Below are 13790 nucleotides of genomic sequence, written 5' to 3'. Positions count from 1 at the left end.
TTCGGCCAGCAGCTCTTTACCCGTCAATCGCAGATGCATGCCATGCTGTGTGAACCAGTTTCTTCCAATATCATTGATATCGATGGTTTTGAGAGACGGGATAAGGTGCTCCGCATATTTCTCGATCTCTCTAAGGTTTTTGACTGCGTGCATCATGGGACACTGATGCATCAGTTAGAGACTTGTGGAATACGGGGTCTGCCACACAGGTGGATCTCGTCCTACTTGAAGGATAAAGACCAGTGTGTGCAGATTTCATATGTCATGTCAGGAAAATTGAAAATGGCAAATGGCGTCCCTCAGGGATTGATCCTTGGGCCAGTGCTTTTTACTATTTACGTTCACAATTTGAACTCATCGATCCAGAATGGAAAGGTGATTCAATATGCTGACGATACGACTCTCTGCATTACTGCAAATTCTGTGCAGGAGCTTGAAATCGATTCATTTGTCACAGTGAATTCACGCATTCAATTTTTTTCTGAAATCAATCTGAAAACAAACAGCTCAAAATGAAACACAATTTATTTTTGTCTGAGACAACGTGAAGGTAGCGCACGACCTGCTGTCCTGGTGGGCGACAAACTCTTAGAGGAATCTGACTCCATAAAATTCCTAGGGATGTACCTAGATCGAGGTCTGACCTGGGACAATCATGTTGAAAGTGTTTGTTCCAGAGTAACTTCAGGTTTGTATGTTTTGCGGAATCTGGCAAGACACTGTTCTCACGAAATCCTGAGAATGGCTTATTTTGGCCTTGTTTATCCGCACCTTGCATATGGAGTAAGACTTTGGGGCAGCTGTGCAAACAACAAACTGGAAAGAGTGTTTCGCCTTCAAAAGAAAGCTGTACGAATCATTTCAAAATTAAAGAGAAGAGAGTCGTGCAGGGATGCCTTTAGGGGGCATGGTTTACTGACCTTGCCCTGCCTCTACATCTTCGAGGTGGCTGTGTTCTGTAAATCAAAGAACACATTGGCTCAGGGAAGGAACATTCACCAGTATGAGACAAGAGGCAGAGACAACTATCGCAGTCAACCCCATCGAACGGTGGCGTCTCATAATTTGCCATCGCAGGCTGGAGTTAGGTTGATTAATAGGCTCCCTGAGAATCTTAAAACATTGGCAGATACCGAAAAAATTTAAGTCTCGTCTTAAACGCCTATTGGTGTCAGCTGCTTTTTACACGGTGGGTGAGTTCATGGAAAGCCGCCTAGGAAATTAAAATTAAAATCGAAACAAGTTTTAACAGGATCTGATATAGGCATTGCATGTTTGTCTGGATGAGGAACTTTTTGTATGTATGATTGTGTGTGAATGAGTAGATAGGCTAATGACTGTTGCTATACAATATTGTATGTTGTTCAAAGGCAATAAAAGACTGATTTTATTTTATTTGATCGTCCACTAAAAGAAAATTGTATTATACATTTTCGTAGTATAACTACTGAGTATAATTTAATTGATTTTGTAAGAATAGTTCAGCTTTGTAACCCAAAACAATAATATTTTGGAATAATGCGTGAAAATAAATTGTGGTAGAATATGTTTATCAGCCTCGTCATTACAGTGGTACTTAATTCCCTTATTTCCCTCTACTTTTCATAAATACGGTGCCCATGGAATCATGCATCATCATTGAACTAAACTGTCTGATGCACAATTTTCTACAATCAATTCGTTCTTAAGATTTGCGGGCAGACAGATAGACAGACAGACCGACGGAAATGAAATTGTTTCTCCCCATCGAGTGATATGCTATATGTGTGATACGAAACCTAATTTAATACAATTTGTGTAATGGAAATATTTACTAATTAAACAGAATTATAATAACAAGAATATATTCAATACAAAAGTCTACATTCTGTAAATATATGGCAATATGTGGTATTCTAATCCTAATAAAGTTTTCATAATTACCAGCATAATTAAATAGCGTTCACCCTTATAGTGGTGTCCGTTGGTATGGATCGAAGCAGAAACAGACTGGGTGAATTTAGACCTGTCAGTAAGTCTAGGGTGTACAAGACAATGATTTTGTAGACGAATTTTTTGCAAATAGGCATTCATTGGTTTGTGATTAACTAATGCATTTTAACTTATATTTAGTACTTCGAATTTTGTGTGTGTGTGTGTGTGTGTGTGTGTGTGCGTGCGTGCGTGCGTGCGTGTGTGTGTGTGTGTGTGTGTGTGTGTGTGTGTGTGTGTGTGTGTGTGTGTGTGTGTGTGTGTGTTTTATTTATATTTAATAATAAAGTATAAATTTATCGCTCGAGTGTTTCATGGCAAATGCGATAAAATATTCTCCGGAACAACCAAGAAAGCAATGAAACTAAACATGGCACGGAAATTAAATAATAAATTCAATTAGCAAAGCAACAATAACTGTAAGCGTACGTGATCTAAATGTTAACTGGGCTGTATTAGCAGCTGGACAGCGATAATGTTATATACACCAAGGCATTTAAACGGATATATGTTAGTTAAGAAATATAATGTACTTCTAATAGATATACCTTTAATATTACAATTCTTTTACAGAAAAGTATTGGTGGGGGAATATAAAAATGTAATAATTTAAATTCTAGTATCGCCCGAATTTATCCGACCTAAAGTTAAGAATTCACTTTATATTTATATTATAATAATGTTTAATATGTTATTAAATAGACAATAAGACCTTAAAGTTGTGTAGTTGTTATTCCTTCTATCACTCTTTACGATGACTCGTGTTTGAAAGATCTTAGATCCCTGAAACTTGGTAGATAGGTTGCTCTTTGTTGTTAAGAAGGAAGGACCTTCCTATTTAGGAGTTAAAAGATCAAAGGGCAGTCTGTTCGTCTGCTCCTCTGTGTGACAACTCGTGTTAGACAGAACCTCAAACTTGGTACATATGTTTATATTTGTCTAAGGAAGTATTGTATTGATTTCAAGGACTAAGATCAAAAACATGTTCGTCTGTTTCCCTCTCACAGGTATTTCTATACTCTGTTGTTCTGGTTTATTATTATATTAAATAATATATTAATTATATCATTTTTATTTTTTAGTATGTCTGTCCGATATATACGATTGGTACTGTAAACTTAACCCTTTCTTACGCCCTGGTGTTGTTATTTAAGATGTTTCTAATCTTCCGATTACATACTGGCTAAGCAGTAAATAAACCAATTACAAAAATCAAATTCCCAAAGTACTGATGAAGTTAACATTTAGGTTATACTTGCAATTAGTTGCCATCTCACTTTATAGTGCAACTCCGAAGCGTCTCTCTATTTGCCTATCATTTATCTGCATGTATTATTACAGTATTAAACTCTAAGCAGTTTGGAATATATTTTATGTATTAATGTATTATTTCATCTTTTTAAATCGAGCTCAAATTTTATAACTATTGAATTAGGGCAAATCAATTTAATACGGCAATGTCTTCATTCTCCTACAAATTTTTAGTTGAACAAAATAGCACAGATACAACAATAATTTGATAATAATTTTTACTTTTTTGGAAAACATGTTTAGAAATTGCTGTTTTATAGTCTGACAATAATATATGACCAAGTGAAAACTAATTTGCATATAACGAAAATAACAGCGGGTAATATCCAGTAATCATGATACTATCACGCTAAATCCGACCCATCAGACATCTTCCTGTAGGCATTCGACTCATCACTATTCTATTCGCACCAACACCAACTGCCTGCCCCAGTACCTTGTATTATCAAATCATACCGTAATCCTAGGGTACTTAAAGACTACTAAAGGGTACTCGGCAGTAGATTCTCAAGAATGAGATGTAAAAGTTCCTTGAACACGTCATTGAGTTCACATACATCTTTGTTGCTGACTCTTCGCTCTCACTACTTGGACTGTTGTGGCATTTAGAATGATCATCTGTTGTGTTCTAAATTTAATTCTGGTTTTCAATGTGACATCACGGCACAAGAAACCCCAAGCGTAATCAGCCAGGTCTGGAGGTTTCCGGTGGGTAACTGGCTTCAGAATACCACAAAAGTAATGATCACTGATAACGAATGTCTAAAGCTATAATTGTGTACAACGAAAAAACTATAAACGATAAAAAAATTAGTATCAAAAATAAAATAATCCTTCCATCTCAGTTAGAAGAAAGAGTTTAATTTCGGGACCTCTGAAATATTAATATAATCTAATCAATTAGTTAAGGCAAAATCAATAAATTGAAACCCGTTTAATTAAAACATATGGTTATAAAAGTAGGGCCTTCATGAATAAATAAATAATTGTTTATAAATAATATTTCTATTAGAAAAAAGAGTTTTAACAACATTTAAAACAAAATTGACCATGTTCGCCTATCGTTTTAAACGTGACAGCTTAAGATCAATTTTTGTACCAAATGTACACAATTTCACTATTTCTTTCACAAGTTATTGTTCATTGATCAACTGCTATGGAATTTACATATTATCGATATCTCATAAACATTCGAAACGCAGGTTCCAGAACACCATATTTGTTATTTTTCTTTAGGTTCATAAATAAAAAATATATACTCTACAATAAATTATTATATAAATATGTATGTATGAAATATATATAACGGAAAAATGTTAGAATATAATTAAAACTATTTAAATACTATGTAATAAAAATAAACGATTAAAAACTATTTTTAATATAAATTTCATTATTTTAATTATTTCAGGTTTCAATAACTAATACATATTTACCACTTATTTCACATTAATAATTAAACTGAAAATCCCGACGAAATTTACTTTGAAACTCAATTAGCAGTACATAATAACTAAGTGTGCGTGATCTAAATGTTAACTAGACTGCATTAGCAGCCGGACATACCAGCTTAATGTACTACACAATACAATACTGTATTACACTAGCTGATAAAAAAACCAGTATCACAGAAAAGATTGTTTTTGTCCTGAGAAAATTCATTTTACGACCAGCTACCGTGATCATCATGCAGTGATTGAAAGTTTCACATTGTGGAAAGCGTAATATATCATACTCGTTCAAAAAGCAGGCCACTGGTTTATACTAGGATCTTATCAAAGAGAATAAGGAAGAGAATGAATACAATACAAGGCCGATGGTACTGATAAAATTGGTAAAGTTACAGATGGGGTATCTTTAACTGAGATCCAAAGTCCAATGTTCTAGACCATGCGACATCACACTCTTCAGTAAAAATTATTATTGCAATTTGAATATATATATATATATATATATATATAATATATGTTATTTATATTTATTTATTTATACATCTATTAAGATTTTATTTATATATATGTATGTGTGTGTGTGTGTGTGTGTGTGTGTGTGTGTGTGTGTGTGTGTGTGTGTGTGTGTGTGTGTGTGTGTGTGTGTGTGTGTGTGTGTGTGTGTGTGTGTGTGTTATTTATATTTGTTTATTTGTACATCTATTAAGATTTTATATATTTATGTATTTATTTATTTAAACATTTATGCATTTATTACGATAATAACAATTTTCTTGATCTTTTAGGGGTTTTGCTTATAAAGCTCTAATTAACAGATTTAGAATAGGGTAAATTCAGATGAAATAATGTACACGTAAGACCCCACAATTCTTACTTGCGTTTTATTTCATACAAGAATCGTTGCATCACAGACTCAATGTGCATATTTTACACTACATTCTAAAACATCATTTCTAGACTCTACACTCGTTTTTATTATTAAATAGGTAATGTTATTGATATTAAAAACATAGAAACATAAAAGAGTTAAAATGTTACTAGAGGGTCGGAGCGACTACAAACCTATTTCAATGTGCTCATACCAGAATACGACGAACTACAAGCAAGTACGAGTTTGATGAAGAACTGCTAGTGAAAGCAAGCCACTATGATGGATTAAGTGGGCTAATGTTTGTTTCAGAAATGAAGTAAGGCATATTAAATTCTCGTATAGAGACTAGAACGTTATTATTCTAAATTGAATGTGTTATCGAAAGCATGCGATTGTGTGACCATGTTAAAAACGTGATGATTTTTAATCCCATGGCAGTCGTAACGTTCCTGTCAAATGACAAAAAAACCTTAATAAACCACATTTAGATTATTTAAATTCGAATCTGATTTTCAGACTTAAAACATTTCAGTTATGGTGTCCCATAGGGCACAATCCTAAACCCAGTTCTCTTCCAGATCCATGACATAAGCAAGTTACTGAGTAGCTTGCAATAATATTAATACAGTCTACGACCTAAGAGAACATGTGTTTTCTTTCATTACCTCCAAAGACATAATCTGTTGAGGAATCGAGAGAGACGACTGTTCAAGCATTCATTACGACCGCAGGTGGCTGACATTGTTGACAGTCCGTCAATCTACGTGAACTTGACAAGTCCTTTGCCACGGACGTTTTTAGGGATGCACGTCTTGTATCTGCTTAGCCTTTTGGTATAAATAACCTTTGAAGTAAATCTTATACATTCACCCTTCTGTTTGCCATTTAGAAGGTAAGTCTGGCTCTAAAATTACGCTTACTGATTAAGGTCAAATTTGTGCTACATAGTATCTGCATTATACCCTCCTTTAAAAAGGTCAGAAGATTTACTATGCTTCAATTATTTCGTTTCAATTATTATCTTTTTTTTAAAACACAAGGTCCAGATTAAAGTTATCTTTATTTGAGGCGAATGTTCTAAATCAATTCATCTCAATTACAGTATTTAACAGGGCACAATTCTTAGACTATATTCCCATCCTCTTCCTATTACTATATAAATCTTTTAGTTCTAAATAAAAACTAAACAATAAATTCTTTTTAAGAACTCAAGATTTATCTGGAAGGGATCCTTCAAATTGTTTATCCATCGTAGGGGTATAAGTAGTAATATTCTTAAAGTAACGTAGGTTTATAATCTGAATTGTTTTGTTGTTACTTTGACTATGGTAACATTAATTCTTGAGACACACAACACAATGATTCTGGTTGGCAAAGGCAAGATTAAATTTTAAAAATAGTATTAGGAGTTTTTTTAGGTTAGTAACTTTTAGAGACGCAAAGAAATAAGCACCATTACTTTTAGATACACTACATTGTAATAGGTTCAGTATGAAGGTGTTCGTCCTGGTAGCAGCTTGCCTGGCAGTGGCGACAGCCGAGTGTCCTAACCTTACACCTGTACAGTCCTTCAATGTCGCCAAGGTAATATTCTACCATAAATAATATATCTTTTATTGATATCTAACTATATAAACCTAACGTTTAAGTTATATATATATAAACTTCGTCACAATCGTAATTTTGATTTTATTCTACTTAAAAATTTGTCAGCTTTCAATAACTTAAAAAATATTAAATTGACTGAAATGTAAGACAAAATTATTGACAGGAATTGTAACGATTGTGTGGATTTCCTATTGAATTCTTTTAACCCATGATCAAAGCAACTAAACTAAGTATTCCATATTCATACATTTATAATTCTGTATCCTAAATAAAATTTTATGTATAACTTCTAAAATTGAAAACCACACGTTGACTCAATATTGTGTAAAGTATCTAGGCACCTGGTACCAGCAGGCAAGTTTCGGCACTTTCTTCTCTCAAGGATTTAGCAGGTGTGCCAAGGCCGAATACACTTTGGATTCCGCCTCCGGCAAAATCCATCTTAAAAACTCACAAAAAACCATGTAAGTCATAATTGGGATGAATTTTTCTTATGTCTTTTGTGTCTTCTCTTCAATTCCATCCTCCATTACATCCCCTGTCCAATAATCTCATATACTTTTATTTTCTTCTACTTATCTGTTTTCTCATTATCCTTCAGCTTGTGGAGTCACTTTCCTTCATGTCCTTATTCCTTCTGCCTTTCCAATATTTTTTTCGCTTTTCCTTATTTTCCGTTTATTTTACTCGTTTGTTCAAGCTTTTTTCACAAATTCCCTACACTACTAAATTAAAAGATTGTCATATTTTAGTTTTATTTTTTTAATAATAAAAATCAGCTTTCTAGTAATCTAAAACAGCATAGGTTGTGAACTTATACGAACCCTCATAAATTTTGCACACCAAAGCCTAATTAAATAAATTTATATTTTGTTCAACGTACCAAAAAATGTTAATGGATACGTAAATCCTTCCAGCACTCCAGTATTTGACTTATGGAAACAGAATACATATGACATATAACAAATTAACCAACTAATTAAAAGGTCCTTGTAACTTAGAGCAGCATCGTAGTGCAATTTATTTAAAAAAAACTTCATTGGATTTTATCGTAAATCCAAGAATGTAAGTAAATATTATTTTTGTTTTTGTCTTACCAAACAATTTTAACTTGTAGATTTTTTTTATTTTCCCAGCATTCATAAATGCACAATTGTTCGTGACTAATTTTCTTTTTTTATATTTCATACAAAGATATTTAGTTTAATATTTAATTCTAAATAAGTTAAGGATGGCTTTTTACCTTTTATATTATTATAGGCCAATTTTATTATTTAACTTAAATGTAACAACATAGGAAATAAAAACCATTTTTTAATCATTGGTTGGCTTTGATTGTATCATATTTTTATTACATAGCAAATAAACTTTTTTTTAAACATAGGCACTTCTATTAAATAGAGTTCTAAAATTAATTAATTTCTCAGTTAAATTTCACAAACTAACCGTACCCATTCGTAGTCGTACGCTGTATGCCTGTTTGTCCCCCAGATTCGGTAAAGATGAGGCAGTGTCCGGGACCGTAGCGTTGGCTGACCCGACAAAGAACGAGGGCAAGCTTGATATCTCTCTGGAGTTGCCTTGTGAGTATTTGTCACATATTTTGTACTAACCATTGAAACCACAAAATAAATATGTCATACTATTGCAGAGAAAACAGTTTTTATTAACAATATATTTACCAACTAGCTGTTACCGGTGGCATCGCAACCAGTTTTAAAAATCTGGTTTTAGCCCACAACGACAAAACACTAATGCAATATAATGGTCCTCTATTGTATTTTTCAAACGTAAGTAGGCATACGATCAGGTTCATATTATTTTCACTGTTCATGGTTAAATTATGAGAGGTTGGGGAACAAACTTTTATATCGTTTGGCGTGTATAAAGAGCATTTCTGGTTCAAATTAATTATACTTCCGGTGCCACAACTGAGTTTACCTCGTTGCCCTCATCAATGAAATATATACATAAATCTAAAAAGCCTACCTTGGTTAAAAGTCCGCTAATTTCCAGCTCTTGTGATCTGGTCTAATATATTTCCAGCGCCATAATTGACTTTTCCTCGCTGTCCCGGTGAAGGAAATATATTTACCTACTTAGCACTGAGAGGCCTACTTCGGGAAAAAAGTGTGTACTTCCGGGCGTTGAAATTCACTTCTAGTCAAATGTATTTACATTGTTACAGTTGAGTTTGCCTTTTTTTAATTGTTGTTGTTGAAGTTAACAGCTCCATATATAAAACAACCCATATGTTTGTACTTTGACATTTTTTCTATCCTAAATATAAATAATACATTAAAAATGCACTTTTCCACGGTCCATATATATACCGGGTGAGTTTTTTAAAGTGATCCAATAGCTAACTTTTTAATTACACGACTTAGCACCACACATTAAATTTGGAAAATGGCGGACATATTCAAAAAATTTGAAAGTGTAGTCCTGAGTGAAACTTAAAATTGAGCAAGTTCCAAATTTAAAATGTGATGCTAAGTCGTGTAATTAAAAAGTTAGTTATTGGATCACTTTAAAAACCTCACCCGGTGTATATATATATATATATATATATATATATATATATATATATATATATGGGTCTGTGAGTGTGTGTAGATCAAAGAAACCTACTCCTTCCGTTGACTTTCAATCTAAGATATTTCAAGTACCATATTACAATTCCTCATATTGTCCTGATAAATGGAATATTTAAATCGTTCTGAACTACTGCATAGTTAGTAATTAAATTGATTTTCAATCATATTTTTACCATTGTTTTTAGTAACATAAAAACGTTTAAATGTAATATGTTTGTACTAACAAACAATTTTCTCACAGTTTACCGAATTTCGATCCATTCTCACAGTTCTTGGTTTAATATCCAGCGTTACTACCAATACTTCAACAATAGCTAATCAATTGATTAGCTATTGTTGAAGAATAATAATAATTATATTAATTATAATTATAACACTGAATGGCTGTGACAATATACTTAACCTGAGCACAATTCTACCTGTAACACAGATTGTGTAACACCGTGCTTCACAATCACTTATTGAGCCCATAACTTAGTCTTGTGACATTTAACTTATTACCTGACCGTGGAAAAGTTCATTTTAAATGTAGGCTATTAATTATATTTAGGGTAGAAAAAATGTCAAATTACAAACCACTTTATCAACAAACAAACATGTCATGTTTCAGTCGGCACCGTCAAGGGACAACTGTTGGTTTTGGCAACTGACTACGACAACTACGCCATCGTCTACTCCTGCAGGACATTCTTCGGTTACCCAATGAGTGAGTGAATTTCGACAACTAACTGTTGAATATACAACATGTCTATACAACATATCTCTTCTACAATAGTCTTAAGCAATAATGTCATTACAAAGATTTCCAATATAAAGTGGTAAATTAGCCATTATAGATAATGTCAGAAAATAGTTACAAAATTTAGGAATCCTTAAATAGTGAAAATGTGTTATTTTATTTACATTTTCATTACAAACCTAGTTTTAATTAATCAACATCTTTTATATCTTGTTCGTGATGAAGAGCACAAAAGAGGCTTAACGCATTTCTGACATATTTTGTTATTATACAATGTATTTATTTTTAGCTTATCAAGCATTTAAAATACAATACAATTAATTACATAAACTTATACCTCATCCTGATTACTAATTTTATACTTTATAATATTATCTGTTACACAAATGTAAACTAAGCACTTTTAGTTACAGTTTTTAACATGTACATAAGTAACAGAAGAAATCATGTTAGGTTCATTTCAGTCTCTTACGTAGTTTAAATTATATTACACCATAATGTGTTCTCTAAAATTAATATTTAATGTACGCACGTTTGCATAGTACTCGTAAATGGCGGCACATTGCCTGAAACATTAATTTAATCGTTTAGTTCTAATTGTCTAAATCCTTTTATTAATGTTTACTTCTTCAGGATCCAATTTTGAATGCTGTCAAAATAATATTTTAATTTCATTTTATATATTTAACCTCATTTGTGAAACTCGTATTCTTAAATTTTATTTTTTTAGTACTATAAAATTTATTATGAAGCTTCATTTCTATATAAGCAACACTGAGTTCGATAATCATGCGTACACTCAATGGGGTTTGGCTGAGCGTCAGCGAACATTTTCACATTAAGGCTTATAGATAACTATAATGTCATCGCGCAAATCCCAGAATAAATTTAGAAACAAAGTGAATATACTCATATAACATTTTAACCGGTGGCGTTAGTAACGTATGTAGCCAAGTACCAAAAAATATAAGCTTGAATGTTGCACTCAACCTGTGCAATCTGTTACTGATCACCTATTTATTCCCATAAAACCAACAACTTTATAAAAATTGCATTGAACACCCGATTAGATTTGTCTTAGTACTTTTAAAGCGTTGGCGAATGAGGAATTACATCGGGTTGACTTATTCACATATTGAGTAATAAATTGTTGCAATGATGTTTAATATTAAGTTTGGTAAATATATTATATCCAGACAATAATTATCAAATCATCCCACAGAGCACGCCTGGATACTGACCAGGAAGCAGGACCTTGAGGGCGATGACAAGACTAAAGTTGAGGCTCTGGTTGACGCCGCTCTCACCGACATTTCCAGCAAAGGTGGCCCTAAGAAGACCGACTTCTGGAAAACTTGCCAGAAAAACTGTTAAATTGTCAGTTTTTGTAATACAATAAATAACTTAATATCCATTAAAACTTTCCATTATTTGTTTGTGGATTCCCAAAAATCATATTATTATTCAATATAAATACATATTTTTATTGATAATATACACGACATTTAAAAGTAAAGGATTATTGGGGAAGCAACTCGTTTACAATTTCATGAACTTAAAACAATACTCTACGTTCTGAACAGTGGCTGATCGAAGAATTTGTTTCAAATCATCTTTTGCATTTGTAATAGATAGATAAAACCACTAAGTTAGTAAGGATTCTTAAGTAATAAAACTCTCAGAAGATTTTGTCAACAATAGTTTTATCCTAAGGCTGTTCCTCTCTTGGATCAATATTTTTTTATTGTCAATTCTGAGTCAACATAAGCCATAATGTTAAACTATACCAAATTTTAGGGGTCAATCCGTCCAATTATGAGAGGTCCAAACTAGTCATTTGATTCATTACTTCCATCCTAGGACTCCGCCCCATCTATTCAGCGATATTGATTGACATCGGGCGTTGATCTTGGAATCTATGGGTGTCTATCATTAATGATATAACTATGGCAAGTTATGTAAAGACTCTTTTATTAATCTCCCGCAAAAGTCTTGATCAAATTAGTTCCGAGCCCGGATATCTGCCCCCTATCTCCAAATGAGTTCAGTATTAATCTAGGGCAAAGGCATAAGCCATACTAATTTTAGATGATGCCCGTCCAATAATTATTATAAGAAGCCCAGACAAATCGCTTAACTCAACTTGTCCATACTAGACATTATGGCAATATTTCATTGAAATCAGGCCTTGGCCAAAAGACCAACAGACAAAAACTTCTACTCTCACTAATAGAGTTCCCAGAAGGGTTGTTGGATGGTTAATGTTTTTACCTCTGTGCTCTGTCATCTTAGTTCCAAACGGGTTTGTCATCAATCCTGGATTGACACATGAGCAACAGAACATCCATGTCAAATTGGATAAGATCCGTTCAGAAACAGATTCAAACCTATTGTTTAGTTCCAAATCCAAACCACTGTTTCCAACAGAAGGTGTCACCCTCTCAAGTCATATACAGTTTATTTAAAACAGTCAAGACATCAAGATTTTGGGATAAATACCACAGATTTATTGTTTTTGCCCTTTTGATTAAAATAAAAATCTTAAACTAAATAAGTAACAACGTTTTCTAAAAAAAAAAAAAAGACGTTAATTTATTAGCCGGGAACTTATTGCATTAATTACTAAAATGTGACCAGATATAGTAATAGAATATAACGTAAACCATTGCTATAGAAACGTATTATCTAAGATATTAATGACAGCGTCTGGTCCTTACTTCTCATTCTTCCGCTAGTTTACTATTACAGCACCTGGCAGAGAAGGGGGTATAATCAATAATTGTGTATTGAATATAATACAAAATAGTATTGTAACACAACTTCATTGTGAATGGGAAGAATTACATCGTTTCGTACATGTCACTTGACAGACATTAATTCGGATGTTAGTAAACCTCTGAGTAATGAAATGTCTGACTATAACTGTGAAGATTAGTTACATTACCAATCAGTCAACTTCAGAAATTCATACGCCAATACCAGATAATATTACTACATCAGATAAAACCCTAAAGCACCGAACTATTAGGGTCATCTTGTAGTGAAGACTGGTGTATAGTTTTAATTTTACTTCAAACTGGAGTGTAAGACGTCGGACTTTATATCTGAGTTACATATAGCGCAGGTTCGAATCCTGTCTGTGTACCACTTTTTATCTGTGTACCAACGACCTTGTACTGTATCTAGCCTCCTCCTTATTCTGTAGATAAGATCCTCGCACAGGCCAGTAGCCCATGAGGACA

General features: G+C 33.0%; 1 protein-coding gene across 1 annotated transcript; it reads left to right on the top strand.

Moving 5' to 3' along the window:
- Positions 1-6361: 6361 nt before the first annotated feature.
- Positions 6362-11968, top strand: LOC124373679 (apolipoprotein D-like). Its single transcript, XM_046832032.1, has 6 exons — positions 6362-6496; positions 7089-7188; positions 7543-7676; positions 8704-8795; positions 10420-10515; positions 11771-11968. The coding sequence occupies exons 2-6, from the start codon at positions 7096-7098 to the stop codon at positions 11920-11922; spliced, it is 567 nt and encodes a 188-aa protein (XP_046687988.1). The 5' UTR covers positions 6362-6496; positions 7089-7095; the 3' UTR covers positions 11923-11968.
- Positions 11969-13790: the final 1822 nt, after the last annotated feature.

This window comes from Homalodisca vitripennis, chromosome 1, assembly GCF_021130785.1.
Source record: "Homalodisca vitripennis isolate AUS2020 chromosome 1, UT_GWSS_2.1, whole genome shotgun sequence".
Classification (NCBI taxonomy): Eukaryota; Metazoa; Arthropoda; class Insecta; order Hemiptera; family Cicadellidae; genus Homalodisca; species Homalodisca vitripennis.
Note: the sequence above shows the minus strand (reverse complement) of the source record. Positions and strands in the feature narration are given on the sequence as shown.